The sequence below is a fragment of the Chiloscyllium punctatum genome, chromosome 24, assembly GCF_047496795.1.
Source record: "Chiloscyllium punctatum isolate Juve2018m chromosome 24, sChiPun1.3, whole genome shotgun sequence".
Taxonomy (NCBI): domain Eukaryota; kingdom Metazoa; phylum Chordata; class Chondrichthyes; order Orectolobiformes; family Hemiscylliidae; genus Chiloscyllium; species Chiloscyllium punctatum.
Genome location: NC_092762.1, coordinates 60,782,915 through 60,797,353, shown reverse-complemented (window position 1 = coordinate 60,797,353; position 14,439 = coordinate 60,782,915). Strand labels below are relative to the sequence as shown.

Sequence of the window (14,439 nt, the reverse complement as noted above, 5' to 3'; positions counted from 1 at the left end):
AGGGATGGGGATGCAGGGGGCGTTGGATTGCGGGGAGCTGGTTGTCCGGGTGGGATGGGGGGGGGGGGGGGGGGGAAAGAGGAGAGTTGTCGGGGGTGGGGGGAGTGGGGCGCTGGGACGGTCGGTTTGAGGGAGTGAAGGGGTTGTCTGAGAGGATGGGATGTGAGGGGGGGGGGGTGGAGGTTGGAGTGTGAGGCGGGCTGTGACAGGCTGTCGGCCCGGTCCCGGGGTGAGAGGCTCCCGGGGCTGATACCTGACTGAGCTGAAGGACAAGCAGCAGCAACACCAGCCTCACTCCCAGCGCCATCTTTCGGATGAAGGCTGGACCCCTCCAGCCGCCACAATGGTAGCGTCCACTCAGCATCGGGACAATCCAAACACAGAAAAATAGGGGGGGCGTGGGGGGAGCCCATCTTGATGAAAACCGGCGGTGATCGGCCGATTATTTTCTGTTTTGACGAGAGACCGACACGATCCCGGCCCCGGCCCGAGGGGGAGGGGGAGGGGGAGGGGGAGGGGAGTGTATGAGCAGGAACTGGGGTCGGCGGTCGGGGTTAAAGGTCATGGGGTTGGGAGGTCAGAGGTCGTGGCCGCGATGATGGCGGTGAGTGTGTGTTTGGGGACTGTCGTGTACAGGCCCCGGGGGTTTGAGATTGAGATTGAAATCCGCGGCCGGCCCTGGTTATATTTATTATCTCGGTCCAAATACTTATTCGGGCTCGTGAAATTCGAGGCCCAAACCCCGGGTTGTGTTACAATCCCCAATTCGCTGGTTTGACTTCTTTCAATTTCTCAAAGCCTTGTCCCGGTCCTGAGCGGGAACGTCTTGGTTTAGTGATCATGGAAACGTGGGGTTATCGGAGGCTGAGGGACCGACCCACGAGGAACTCGGGATTGGGAGAACCGCATTCTAACTCTCCTCGCCTTCTCTTTTTGTTCCTTTGAATTCAGGATAAGGAGAAGAAAAAGAAGGAGAGCATTCTCGACCTCTCCAAGTACATAGACAAAACAATCCGTGTGAAATTTCAAGGCGGACGAGAAGGTAAGGCTTTGTTGATTTTGTTTATATAAGTAACATAATGTTGATGTTTACCCGAGGCTGCAACAGCTGGAATGATTGTCGTTTTTCCCTAAGCAAGTAGGCAGACTGTTTGGACAAATATGGCTAAGTTTGGGAAAGGTTTGGAGGTATACGGGCTAGGAGCAGGCTGTTGGGACCAGTTTGGTTCGGGGTTATGGTCGGCATGGACTGATTGGACCGAAGTGCTGTATGACACTGTTTGGGAAAGACGAAAGAGCTATGATACAAATTGAATTTTCGTTGCTTGTAAAATAATGTAGACTGTTCACCTTTTTTAAATAATGGTTTTTAATTTTATTTCAGCTACTCAAAGTAGCTATTGTGAACTCTTCAGCTCCAAGAGAATGATTTGGGAAGTGTGCTTAGTTGCTGAAGAGTTGTATTATTTCTTCACTGTTTAGATTGTAAGATGAAATGACTTTAACTGAAAGCTGAAGCTGTACTGTATCAGAACTGTCTTTCATTGATTGTTAGTGAAATCAACTTTGGAAAGATTGAGCCTTGAAAGGAAGATAGCAAGAGTCTTTCTTGAGGCAGTATATGTTTTGATTCAATTTGTACAAATGTCGGATGCTGGAGTTAACTTGAAATTTAGTGAAATGTCTTTCTGTGCTTTGACAGCCAGTGGAATTTTAAAAGGATTTGATCCACTTCTCAATCTTGTATTGGATGGAACAATAGAGTATGTGAGAGGTAAGTCCCAAATATGTCCTTGGTTTTAATAACTTTCTTGATGGATAATCTATAATACAAAATTTTGAAATAGATTGTACTCTTGTTTCTGTAAAGTGACTTTCACTTTTCTGATTAAAATTATAATGATTTTGATTATGGCCAGGCTTTTTGCGTAACTGCTCTTTCTCTTGCTTTTTATCCTCCCTTCTAAATGCTTTGTACTCAACTTCATTTTCAATGGTATTTTCTTCCTAATGCCTATCATAAACACTTCTTTCTTTTCCTTATTTTATATCATCATTTTCATCCAGGGAGCTCTAGAATTTTTTTGGTTTTTGCCCTACATTTCTTGAAATATATCTAGTGTTTGAACCTTTTCTTTTTTTTTTGAAGGTAGTCCATTGCTAATGTGCAGCTTTTCATGCAAGCCTTTTGGTCTAGCCTAACCATCACATCTCTGTTCTTGCCCCATTGAAGTTGGCGCGCTCTCCAGCTAATTATTCTTCATCTGCATTGTCATTTCCACAGTCATCCCAGCCTTATGATCACTGTACCTTTTAAATGTTTCCCACTGAAACTTGATCTATTTTGCCCACCTCTTTCCTAAGAACTAAGTCCAGTGGTGCCTTCTTTCTTGTTACACTGGACATATACTGCTGTAGGAAGTTCATCTAAATGCAAACTAAGAATGTTTGCCCTTCTCAGTCTATTCCATTCTACATTGGAGTAATTGAAGTCTCCTGGTATAACTATTCTTTGCTTGGAGCATTCTGTAATTTCCTTGCCAATTTGTTCCTGTACATCCTTTCCACTAATTAGATTAGAATCCCTACAGTGTGGAAACAGGCCTTTTAGCCCAACAAGTCCTCCGAAGAGTAACCCACCAAGACCCATTTCCCTCTGACTAATACATGTAGCACTACAGGCAATTTAGCATGGCCAATCCACCTGAACTGCACAGCTTTGGACTGTGGGAGGAAATCAGAGCACCCGGAGGAAACCCACGCAGACACTGGGAAAATGTGCAAACTCCACAGACAGTTGCCCAAGGCTGGAATCAAACCCAGGTCCCTGGTGCTGTGAGGCAGCAGTGCTAACAACTGAGCCACCTTGTTCACATGGCAATTGGTCTGTAGATTATACCAAGCAGTGTAATGGACTCACCTTGCCACTTTGCTGTCGCCAAATCAATTCTGCCCTTGAAGCCTCTTTCTCCCATGCTGCTGTCCTTTGCCGAGGTGACCATTGCTTTCTTTTTTTTCCCTATCTTTCTTGAACCTGCTGTTGCCACAGCATTATAACTCAATGAGGCAATATACCTGTAACTCACCAATCTTATTTACTTCATCCATTCATTTACACACAGTTGTAATTTCTCCCTTAATCCAAACATTAACTTGTCATTCTGTATACTACTATTTGTCTCTCCCAGTATTTTGTGCACCCACTAAGATTCTGTCCTGGTTCGCACACTCCTGCATAGTAAACTTAAACTTTCCCCAGCAGCGCAAACAGAATGTCCTGCAAGGAACTCAGTCCCAGCTGTGTTCAGGTGCAATCTGTTGGGCTTGAACAGGAGCTATTTTACCCAGACCCAATATCACAGGTATATGAAGTTATTGCTTCTGCACTATTTTTATCATCCTCCTTCTGTACTCACTGCTGTGTGGTCCTGGTTGTAATCTGGAGTTGACTATTTTTGAAATCCTGCTTGCTTTTTTTTTAGATTTCTAAATTCTGACTGCAGGACTACATCACCCTTTCATATCTATATAGTAAATACCAAGGTGGACCATGATCTCTGGCTGATAGTACCCTCAGGAAGAATATCCTGCAATTACTTTGCAACATTCTTGATCCTAACATTTTGGCAGCAAAATATACTGTTGGAATCACATATAGCTGCAGAAATGCCTCTGTTCTCCTGACAAATGAATTTCCTATCACTGTCGCTCTTCCCCTATTTCTTCCTTCCCTCTTAAACAGTTGGCTCACTCGTGTTGCCATAGGCTCGGCACTTGCGACACACCCCTGAAAACCCATTGACCTTGCCATTGTCAAAATTGAAAGCTGATTCTTGAGTGGAACCCCTTTATCATCTTCCTGGTTCTCTTGGACTGTCTGGTAGTCAAACATTCCCTATCTGCCTGCATGCCTCTAACCTGCACTCTTACTGCCTCTCTGAACATGCGATCTGTGTGACTTGCAGCCTCATGGATGCAGTGCAGTGAGTCAGTTTTCTGCAACTAGTGATACTTGCTGTGTCTGTTCATCCAGGTCATTTGAAGGTTCAGGATTAATGAACTTAGTTCTCCTATAGTGCAGCTTTTTCTTTTAAAACTCTCTACTCTTTTTACAGCTTTTCAACTCCTTGTCCTCTGGCAACTGACTAGGAAAAAGAAAGCAAGCATCTCCTTCCCCACCTCACTGAACTCTCAGTAATCCCACTCCAAGTCCATTTAACCTGTTCTTTTTAAATAATGAGTGGAAATTTCTTCATATGTTGAAAATGCCAAAATGTTTGTATTTTGACCATGTTCCAAATTCCGTTTTTTAGCCACCAGCTCCATTCCTCTCTTGCTAGCTGAGGCTGAATCTGACTGACCTTTTCATGTTTGATTGTAAGCTTAACTCAGAATCATACGTCTGTGCCATCACTAAGACCTCCTTTCCAGTTGTAACATCCTGAGAATGTCCTTCCCTCCGTTCACATAATGAAACCCTCTGCCACTGTCTTTGTTAAATCTAGAATTGACTCTTTCAGCAAATGTGTCACTGGCCTTTCATGCTATGACATCTTTAAATTTGACATCCAAAATTCTACTGGCTATGCCCTTACTTATGCCAGATCTCATCTGGGCGGTAGCATTGTGTTCACTCATGAGAATTTGGCTGCCACTTCATTTCTCTGTTCACTCTAAGTAATTTCTTCAGTTCATAAAACCCTCTGATATTTGTACTCTAATTCTGGCCACTTGAGCTACCTTTGTTTTTGTTCCAGCACTGATGGCCATACCTACAGTGTCAAAACTCTAGAAATCATTCCCTACATCTTTGTTTGCTTATCTCTCTTTCCTCCTTTTTAAGGCACTCTAAAACTTACTACTTTTACCAAGCTTTTGGTCAGCTGAATAGGTGTCTCCTTATGTGACTTAGTACATAGAGATGTACAGCATGGAAACAGACCCTTCAGTCCAACTCCTCCGTGATGACTAGATAATCTAGTCCCATTTGCCAGCACTTGACCCATAACCCTTTAAACCCTTCTTATTCATGTACCCATCCAGATGCCTTTTTAAATGTTGCAATTGTACCAGCCACCTCCATTTTCTGTGCTAGCTCATTCCAAACACACACCACCCTTTGCATGAAAAAAGTTGCCCCTTAGATCCCTAATGAATCTTTTCCCCTCTCACCCCAAACCTATGCCTTCTAGTTCTGGACTCTTTCCTCCACCCCCACCCCAACCCAGAGAAAAGACCTAGTTCTGTTTACCCAATCCATGCCCCTCATGATTTTATAAACCTCTGACGCCCCAGGGAGAGCATCCCCAGTCTATTCAGCCTCTTCCCTATAGCTCAAACTCTTCAACCCTGGCAATATCTTCATGAATCTTTTCTGAACCCTTCCATGTTTCACAGCATTCTTCCTCTGGGAAGGAGACCAGAATTGCACATAGTATTCCAAAAGTGGTCTATCCAATGTCCTGTACAGCTGCAACATAATCTCCCAATTCCCAAACTCAATGCTGTGACAAATAAAGGAAAGCATATTAAACACCTTCACTATCCTATCTACCCAAAACTGCACTTTCAAGGAGCTATGAACTTGCACTCCAAGATCTTTGTTCGACAGCAGTCCCCAGGACTTTACCATTAAGTGTATAAGTCCTGCCCTGATTTGCCTTGCCAAAATGCAGCACCTTGCTTTTATCTAAATTAAATTCCATCTGCTGGTCCTCAGCCCATTTGATCATGTTGTACTCTGAAGCAACGTTCTTCACTATTCACTTCACCTCCAATTTTGGTGTCATCTGCAGACTTACTAACTATACCTCTTATGTTCACATCCAAAACGTTTATATAAATGATGAAAAGCAGTGAACCCAAGCACTGATCCTTGTGGCTCATCACTGGTCACAGGCCTCCAGTTTGAAAAGCAACCCTTCACCATTACCCTCTGTCTTCTACCTTCAATCTGGTTCTATATCCAAATGGCTAGTTATTCCTGTATTCCATGTGATCTAACCTTGCTAACCAGTCTACTGTGAGGAACCTTGTCAAACACCTTACTGAAGTCCATATAGGTCACATCCATCGCTCTGTCCTCATCAATCCTTTTCGTTACTTCTTCAAAAACCTCAATCAAGTTAGTGAGACAAGATCTCCCGCGCACACAGCCATGCTGACTATCCCTAATCGGTCCTTTCCTAACCAGATATGTTAATCCTGTCCCTCAAAATTCCCTCTGCAACAATTTGCCCACCACCGATGTCAGGCTCATCAGCCTTTTGTTCCCTGGCTTTTCCTTTTATCACCTTTCTTCAATAGTGGCACTGTTAGCCAACCCTCAGTGTTTCCAGCACCTCACGTTTTGGCTATTGATAATCCAACTATCTCAGCAAGGGGCCCAGCAATCACTTCCCCAGCTTCCCACAGAGTTCTAGGATACACCTGATCAGGTCCTGGGGATTTATCCAGCTTTTGTGCATTTTAAGACGTCCAGCAGCGCCACCTCTTATATGGACATTTTTCAAGATGTCACCATCTACTTCCCCACATTTTGTATCTTCCATGTCTTTCTCCACAGTAAACACTGATGCAAAATACTTGTTTAGTATCTTTCCCCATTTCCGGCAGTTCTGTACATAAGCTGCCTTGCTGATCTTTTGAGGTCCTATTCTCTCTGTAGTTACCCTTTTGTCCTTAATGTATTTACTAAATCCCTTTGGATGCTCCTTGACCCTATTTACCAAAGCTAAGTGCCAAATTTTGCTGTATACCATTTTGAGACATGATTTAATTTAATGTCCACGATACTAAATAAGTTGGTCCTTCAAGTAAATCTTTATTGTATAATTTGTAATTAAAATACAAACGTTTTCTTCTCTTTTATTCCATTTAGCATGTTCCACGTAGTTTTACATTATGTAATCCAAGTTTAATTTTATTTTTTTGCAAACTTTACTAATCTCAGATCCAGATGACCAATACAAATTGACTGAAGACACACGACAGCTTGGCTTGGTTGTATGCAGAGGAACATCAGTTGTTCTGATTTGCCCACAGGATGGGATGGAGGCTATTCCAAACCCTTTCATACAACAACAAGATGGTTAATTTGAAAATGTATCTTCACAATATCTCAGGATTCCAATTTAGTTGGTTTTATCCAAGTGGGCACTTGTAATATCACCAGCAGCACTGGAGGATATTTATGATTTGTTAGATGGCAAGCAAGTCTTTACATCTTTTTTAAAATTCTTTTTGCAGATCAGTTGTGAACTTATTGCCATCTATGCAACCATTCTGTATTGTAGTACTAGCTGTACTGCACAGGTGTATTGCCAGGCACAGTACATTTATACGTGGCAACAGTCTGTTACACAATAGAACAAGATTCTAGGAATTGACCAGTGGCAGTAAACCTGCTGAACTGTCCACTAGAATCATTCTAGTGGAAGCAGTCACTTCATTCAGACTTCAGTGGAATCTCCCCAGCAGTAACCTCTAGTGGTGGTTAATTTTTTTTTTAAAAACAGCTGATTTAGAAACCTGTGTTTTTATACTCCTTAATTTGTTTATTTAAGATTGTGTTAAATTGAGCATGTTTCTGGAGTTTTATTTTCTGAAGCAACTTTTACCCTTTTTTTTAAAAAAATGAAATCCGTGTCGAACAGTTATTCTTTTTGATTGTGAATAACATCACATAGCTTAGGTTGGAGTCCTGCATATAAATTGGTTTAATAGAAGTCCCTTCAGAGATTGGATTAGTTTCCTTGTTTACTTTTTGAAGCTGGATGTGGATGACAAAGTCTTTCTTGTACAATAAACTTTTTTTTCCAGTAGTTTCTGCTGGGTCTGCTTTATTGACTTTGATTCAATAGAACGGTACTGTATAAGGCAGTAACTTAGGTTGCAAAGTTACCTCTTGCATTGATTATGCTCCATCTTCTCATACCTTTTTTTATTATAAAATGTGATGCAACAATTATCCAATGTGACATTTTTTAAATGAACTAGATTTGGAAGTGCTGTTAAATTTTTAAAAATACAATACTAGACAAAACTCTGCTCGCCTGCAGCTGAGGAGACATAACCTTATCTGTTTTAGGCCCACATCCATAATTTTAACTGTTGCAAAGATCTTTCGAATTCATTCTCACAAACATTGTATTTGTCATTTCACTTAAAAGACTACAATTTAATATTTTATGAATGCAAACTACAAGTGGGTACAAATTAAATGTTCATTTCCACAGATTTGAGCTCATCTTTTAAAGTTATTTCTGAGAACTTTATAACCACTGATATAAATCAGACGTGTCAAGGTATGCAGTATTTGATCTAATCAGTCGATTTATGTCCAGTGTTTAGGTCAATATTTAATGTGTAAAGTTGAAATATTAACAATCTATTGCAAGCTCGCCTTTCAGCAAATCTATTAGTTAGAAAAGTCCAATAACATTTAAATCCAGCAAAAAGCAAGACAATTACAATTTTGAACACCTTCAAGATTTTGTAGTATGAACAGGTTTGGATATGCAGTGCTCAATTCCTGTCAAGTTTGCTACACTTTGCTTTACATGCAAGGTAAATGTGCACTAGTGTGATTTACTATTTCATACCATTCATAAAATATCAATCACTGGTTCTATAAATCTGTTTTTTAAAATAAAAAGGACAGGAAAGGAATTAGCTAATATAGCTGAGTGTAGGCAGAAGATCAACAAAGCTGAAGCATTTGCAATCACTTGTGGAAATGCTAAGTGGATGATTAAATCTCCTTCATCATCTCCTGACATCACTGTTACAAATTTCAGCCAACTCATTACATTTCATGAAATATCAAGAAACGGCTGAAGGCCCTGAATACTGGAAAGACGATTGGCCCCAAAACATTCTGGTAATAGTACTGAAGACTGGTGTTCCTGAACTAACTGTGCTCCTAGCCAAGCTGTTCTGGATGCTTTGCTTCAGGAGGCCGTTCTCTGGTGGATTAAGTACTTCAAATTTGGACAGTGGCCAAGGACAGCAGGCTGTGACTGCAAGTGAGGCAGGTAATGGGCTCTTGCAGTCAGGAATTCTCAGGTGTTGACCTTGTCCAACAGATATGAGATATTTGGTCTCTGTGTGGATGAGGAAAAGAACTGCAGGGAGGATTAGGTAAAAACCAGGACTGCAGATGCTGGAAACCAGATTCTAGATTAGCGTGGTGCTGGAAAAGCACAGCAAGTCAGGCAGCATCCGAGGAACAGGAAAATTGACGTTTTGGGCAAAGGCCCTTCATCAGGAATAGAGGCAATATATATTTTTTTAAAATTTGAACAGGACCTGGGGATTAGCCAGCTGACTACTGTACCATGGTACAGGAGACCATTCAAGAGGGGGGAGCAAAAAGACAAGTGATAGCTGTAGGGGAGTCTAGAGTTAGGGGAATAGGTAGTATCCTTTGCAAGCAGGATCAAGAATCCTGCATGGTATGTTGCCTGCCCAATATCTCTGACCAACTTGAAAGGATATTGGAGAGGGAGGGGGAGGATCCAGTTGTTGCAGTCCACACCAGAGCAAACAACCTAAGCAAGACTAGGAAAGAGGATCAGTTCAGGGATTATCAGGAGCTAGGAGCCTAATCAAAGAAAAGGATTATAATCTCTGGATTACTGTCCTAGCCACTTACAATTTGGCATAGTAACATGAGAATAAAGGAAGTTAACATGTTGTTCAAAGAGTGGTGTGGGAAAGAGAAGTTCCTTTCTCACGGGGCCTTGGAATCAGTATTGGAACAGGAGGGATCTGTACTGCTGGGAGGGTCTCCACCTGAACTGAGACGGGACCAATGTTCTAATGAAAAGGGTAGATAGGCTGGTCAACAAGAACTTTCAGCTAGAAAGTTGGTTGGGGGGGGGGGATAAAATTTCCCCCAGTGGGGGAGACAAAGAAGCAGGTTAACCTCTGTAGGGGTGGATTCAACTGGGTGGAAAAATATGAAAGAAATGACAGGGAAAGAGAAAATGAGAAGTTATCAAAGTTTCCAGCACACAGACAAATAAGACACATTGTCTTGAAAGAGTTAGCAATCAAACTTCAAGCACACTGGACAAACGAATGAGAATGAGGACAGGAATTGTTAATACAGGACTAAAGGTGTTACATCTGAATGCATGCAGTATAAGGAGTAAAGTAAATGAGCTTGTGCAGACTGAAATTGGCAGGTATGACATAGGCATCACGGAGACATGATTGCAAGCTGAACATCCAAGGATATACATCTTATTGAAAAGAGCCAGATGGGCAGAGGGGGTGGGTCTGCCTTATAAGTAAGAAATGAAGTGGAATCAGATGGTGTAGAATCTGTGTGAGTGAAATTGAGGAACTGCAATGGTAAAAACATCATAGATGGGATTATGTACGGGCCTCCAATAGTAGTCAGGGGCTGGGGTGCAAGATATACCAGAAGATAGAAACGATGTGTAGGAAAGGTAACATTACAGTGATCATGGGGGATTTTAATAGATTGCAAAAATCAGATTGGTAGTAGATCACAAGAAATGGAATTTGTAGACTGTCTACAAGATGGCTTTTTGGAGAAGCTTGGGGTGGAGCCTACTAGGGAACAGGCAATACTGAATTTGTGCAATGAAGCAGACCTGATGAGGGAGCTTAAGATGAAGAAACCCTTAGGAGGCAGTGGTCATAATATGATTGAAATTACTGTGCATTTTCAGAGGGAGAAGATAGAATCAGAGAACATGGTATTACAGCTGAATAAAGGCAACTACAGAGGTATGAGGGAGGACCTGGGCAGAATTGACTAAGAGAGGAGCCTAGCAGGAAAGACAGTGGAACAGCAATGGCAGGAGTTTCTGGAAGTAGTTCAGGGGACACAGCAAAAATTCCTCCCTAGAAAAATGAAGCATGGTACAGGGAGGATGAGCCAGCCATGTCTGATCAGGGAAGTTAGGGATAGCATAAAAGCAAAAGAGAAAGCATATAACATGGCAAAGGGCAGTGGGAAACCAGAGGATTGGGAAGCTTACAAAGACCAACAGAGGGCAACAAAAATGGAAATAACAAGGGAGAAGATTAAATATGAGGGTAAGTCATTCAGTAATTTAAAGGACGACGTAAGCGTTTCTTTAGATATGTAAAGGGTAAAAGAGAGGCAAAAATGGACATTAGACTGCTGGAAAATTATGTTGGCGAGATAATGGTGGAGAAACAAGGAAATGGCTGAGGAACTGAATAATTACTTCACATCAGTCTTCATGATAAAAGACACGAGTAATACCCCAAACATTCAAGAGAGTCAGGGGCAGAGCTGAGTATGGTGGCCATCACCAAGGAGGAGGTGCTAGAGAAACTGAAAAATCTGAAAGTGAATAAACCACCTGGACCAGATGAACAACACCCCAGAGTTCTAAAGGAGATAGCTGAGGAGATAGTGGAGGCATTCGCGATCTTTCAGGAATCTCTAGAGTCAGGGAAAGTCCCAGAGGACTGGAAAATTGCTAATGTGACACCCTTGTTTAAAAAGCGAGTAAGGCAAAAGGTGGAAAATTACAGTCCGATTAGCCTACCCTCGGCCATGCTAAGATTTTGGAATCCATTGTGAAGGATGAGATTTCTGAATACTTGGAAGTATATGGGGCAAAGTCAGCATGGTTTCACCAAGGGCCGGTCTTGCCTGACAAATCTGCTAGAATTCTTTGAGGAGGTAATGAGCAGGTTAGACCACGGAGACCCAATGAATGTTATCTACATGGACTTTAAGAAGGCCTTTGACAAGGTACCACACAGGAAGCTGCTGAGTAAGACAAGAGGCCAAGGTGCTTGCATGGATACAAGATTGGCTGTCTGGAAGAAAGCAGAGAGTGGGGATACAAAGTTCTTTCTCAGGATGGCAGCTGGTGACAAGTTGTGTTCTGCAAGGTTCAGTGTTGAGACCACAACTTTTCACTTTATAGATTAATGATTGAGATGAATGAACTGAGGGCATTTTGGCCATGTTTGCAGATGATAAAAAGATAGTAGAGGGACAGGTAGTATTAAGATGGTGGGGAGACTGCAGAAGGATTTGGAGAGTGGGCAAAAAAATGGCAGATGGACTACAATGTCAGAAAGTGTAATTTCATGCACTTTGGTAAGAAAAATAAAACATGGACTATTTTCTAAATATTCAGAAGTCTGAAGTGTAAGGAGACTTGGGAGTTCTAGTCCAGGACCCTCTCAAGGTAAACTTGCAGGGTGAGTCAGTAGTTAGGAAGGCAAGTACAATGTTGGCATTTATTTTGAGAGGACTTGAATATAAAAGCAGGGATATACTTCTGAGGCTCTATAAGGCTCTGGTCAGACCACATTTAGAGTATTGTGCACAGGTTTGGGCCCTATATCTCATGAGGGATGTACTGGCCCTGGAGCTGGTTCAGAAAAGGTTCATGAGAATGGACTCAGGAATGAAAAACTTTACATATGAGGAATGTTTGAGGATTCTAGGACTATACTCGATGGAGTTTAGAAGGATATGGGGTATCTAATTGAAATTTACAGAATACTGAATGGCCTGGATAGAATGGATTTCAGGAAGATGTTTCCATTGGTAGAAGAGATAGGGTAGAACAGCCCTAGAGTATAGGGAAGACCTCTTAGAAAGGAGATAAGGAGAAACTTCTTCAGCCAGAGATTGGAGAGTCTATGCAATTCACTGCCACAGAAGGCTGTGAAGGCCAGATTACTGAGCACATTTAAGACTGAGATATACAGGTTCTTGAATGTCAAGGGGATCAAGGGTTACGTGGAAAAAGTGGGAGATTGAGGTTGAGAAGCTTTATCAGCCATGATTGAATAATGCAGCAGACACGATGGGCTGTATGGCCTACCTTCTGCTCCTATGTCTTATGGTCTTATGGGCAGTAAAGCCACAAAAATTGGCATCCAATTACCTGATACAGAAGGTTGCTCAAGTCTTCACTGAATAAATCCAATCTAGTCAATTACTATCCCACAGCATCTCATCATCAACACTATAACAATAACTTGCTCACTGCAACTCAGCTTGGGAACCTTTAGAGCTGCTTGGCTCTTGACGTTATTACAATCTTGATCCAAATGTCACAAAGCCAAATTGCTGAGGTGGATGGGATGGGGGATTGTTTGCAGGTCTTTTAGAGATCTAAGAGTCCAATGCTCTGTCCCATCAGTTCTGTGATAAACTGCTGCTTAGAACATCATCAAAACCTGCTGCTGGGCAGTTTCTTCTTTTCTCAATCCAGACACTTGGTGCCAATTTATCTCACAAAAAATGTCCATCTAGCTTCTTCCAAAACTTGGATACTATTGATCAATCAACAATTAAACAATTCAATTTTTTTTCAAACTTTTATGTTAAAAAAAGGAATTCAATCTTCCAGTTTATATTTCCAATTAAATACTTACATCCTTCGCAAGGACTATTGTAACAGGAATTCCTCAGAAGTAGAATCCTCCTTCATCTGCTTCGACAATCTTTTGTCATCCTAAAGGTCAGAAATAATAACTCACAAACTTGATTGAGTTCTTTGAAGAAGTAACAAAGAGGATTGATGAGGGCAGAGCGGTAGCTGTGATCTATATGGACTTCAGTAAGGCGTTTGACAAGGTACCCCATGGGAGACTGGTTAGCAAGGTTAGATCTCACAGAATAAAGGGAGAACTAGCCATTTGGATACAGAACTGGCTCAAAGGTAGAAGACCCTCAAAGAGGGTGGTGGTGAAGAGTTGTTTTTCAGACTGGAGGCCTATGACCAGTGGAGTGCCACAAGGGTCGGTGCTGTGTTCTCTACTTTTTGTCATTCACATAAATGATTTGGATGTGAGCATAAGAGGTAGAGTTAGTAAGTTTGCAGATGACACAAAAATTGGAAGTGTAGTGGACAGCGAAGAGGGTTACCTCAGATTACAACAGGATCTTGACCAGATGGGCCAATGGACCAAGAAGTGGCAGATGAAGGAGGAGAAAGTGAGGACTGCAGATGCCATCTCCTCCCTAACTTCCCAGAGAATTCTTGGAAAAATCCCATCCACCCCAAAGGACTTATCTACTTTCACACCTTCTAGAATTGATAACATGTCCTCCTTACTAACCTCAATCCTTTCAAGTCTAATAGCCCGTATCTCAGAGCCCACAACAATGCCCTCAGTTCCCTTGTCCAGGTTATTAATGTATAATGTGAATATCTAACCATCTTTTGAAATCATCTATTATCTCTTTTACCAATCTGATAAGCAGCAACTTCCAAGTTATTACCATTCCTAGCAATCTCTTTTGTTTTAACCCTCCCCCATACCTCTAAGTCCTGCCTTGAATGAGTTGCTCCCAGTACAGTCAACCCATTTTTAACAATTTACACTTGTTAGTACTGTGGCCAGCATTCATCTATCTCTTTTGGTTTATCATCAGCAATCTCTGCTCGCTGATCCCTTTCT

At 41.9% G+C, this 14,439-nt stretch overlaps 2 protein-coding genes across 6 annotated transcripts in view; one reads left to right on the top strand and one right to left on the bottom strand.

Moving 5' to 3' along the window:
• sppl2 (signal peptide peptidase-like 2) overlaps window positions 1–487 on the bottom strand; it is a 49,688-nt gene extending 49,201 nt beyond the window's left edge. For all 4 annotated transcript variants that reach the window (XR_011964016.1, XM_072593958.1, XM_072593962.1 and 1 more), the window contains exon 1: window positions 254–487. Coding sequence is in view for 3 of the 4 variants with exons in the window: in XM_072593958.1 (XP_072450059.1) it covers window positions 254–364 (111 nt within the window). In the remaining variant the exon portion in view is untranslated. The remainder of the gene's footprint in view (window positions 1–253) is intronic.
• lsm7 (LSM7 homolog, U6 small nuclear RNA and mRNA degradation associated) lies at window positions 219–7,823 on the top strand. Of its 2 annotated transcripts, none has more exons than XM_072593964.1 (4): window positions 219–346; window positions 952–1,042; window positions 1,703–1,774; window positions 6,953–7,823. In XM_072593964.1, exons 1-4 carry the CDS (start codon window positions 344–346, stop codon window positions 7,093–7,095), a joined length of 309 nt encoding a protein of 102 aa, XP_072450065.1. In that variant the 5' UTR covers window positions 219–343; the 3' UTR covers window positions 7,096–7,823. The 2 variants fall into 2 exon arrangements, with proteins under 2 accessions (XP_072450065.1, XP_072450064.1); XM_072593963.1 differs by lacking the exon at window positions 219–346 and adding an exon at window positions 488–604.
• The last annotated feature ends 6,616 nt before the right edge of the window (window positions 7,824–14,439 follow it).

Bases quoted from the DNA above. Each gene is read 5' to 3' on its own strand.
- lsm7 (XM_072593963.1), top strand. The intron at 1,043-1,702 runs GTAAGGCTTTGT...GTGCTTTGACAG, and splicing joins ATTTCAAGGCGGACGAGAAG to CCAGTGGAATTTTAAAAGGA. The intron at 1,775-6,952 runs GTAAGTCCCAAA...TACTAATCTCAG, and splicing joins AACAATAGAGTATGTGAGAG to ATCCAGATGACCAATACAAA.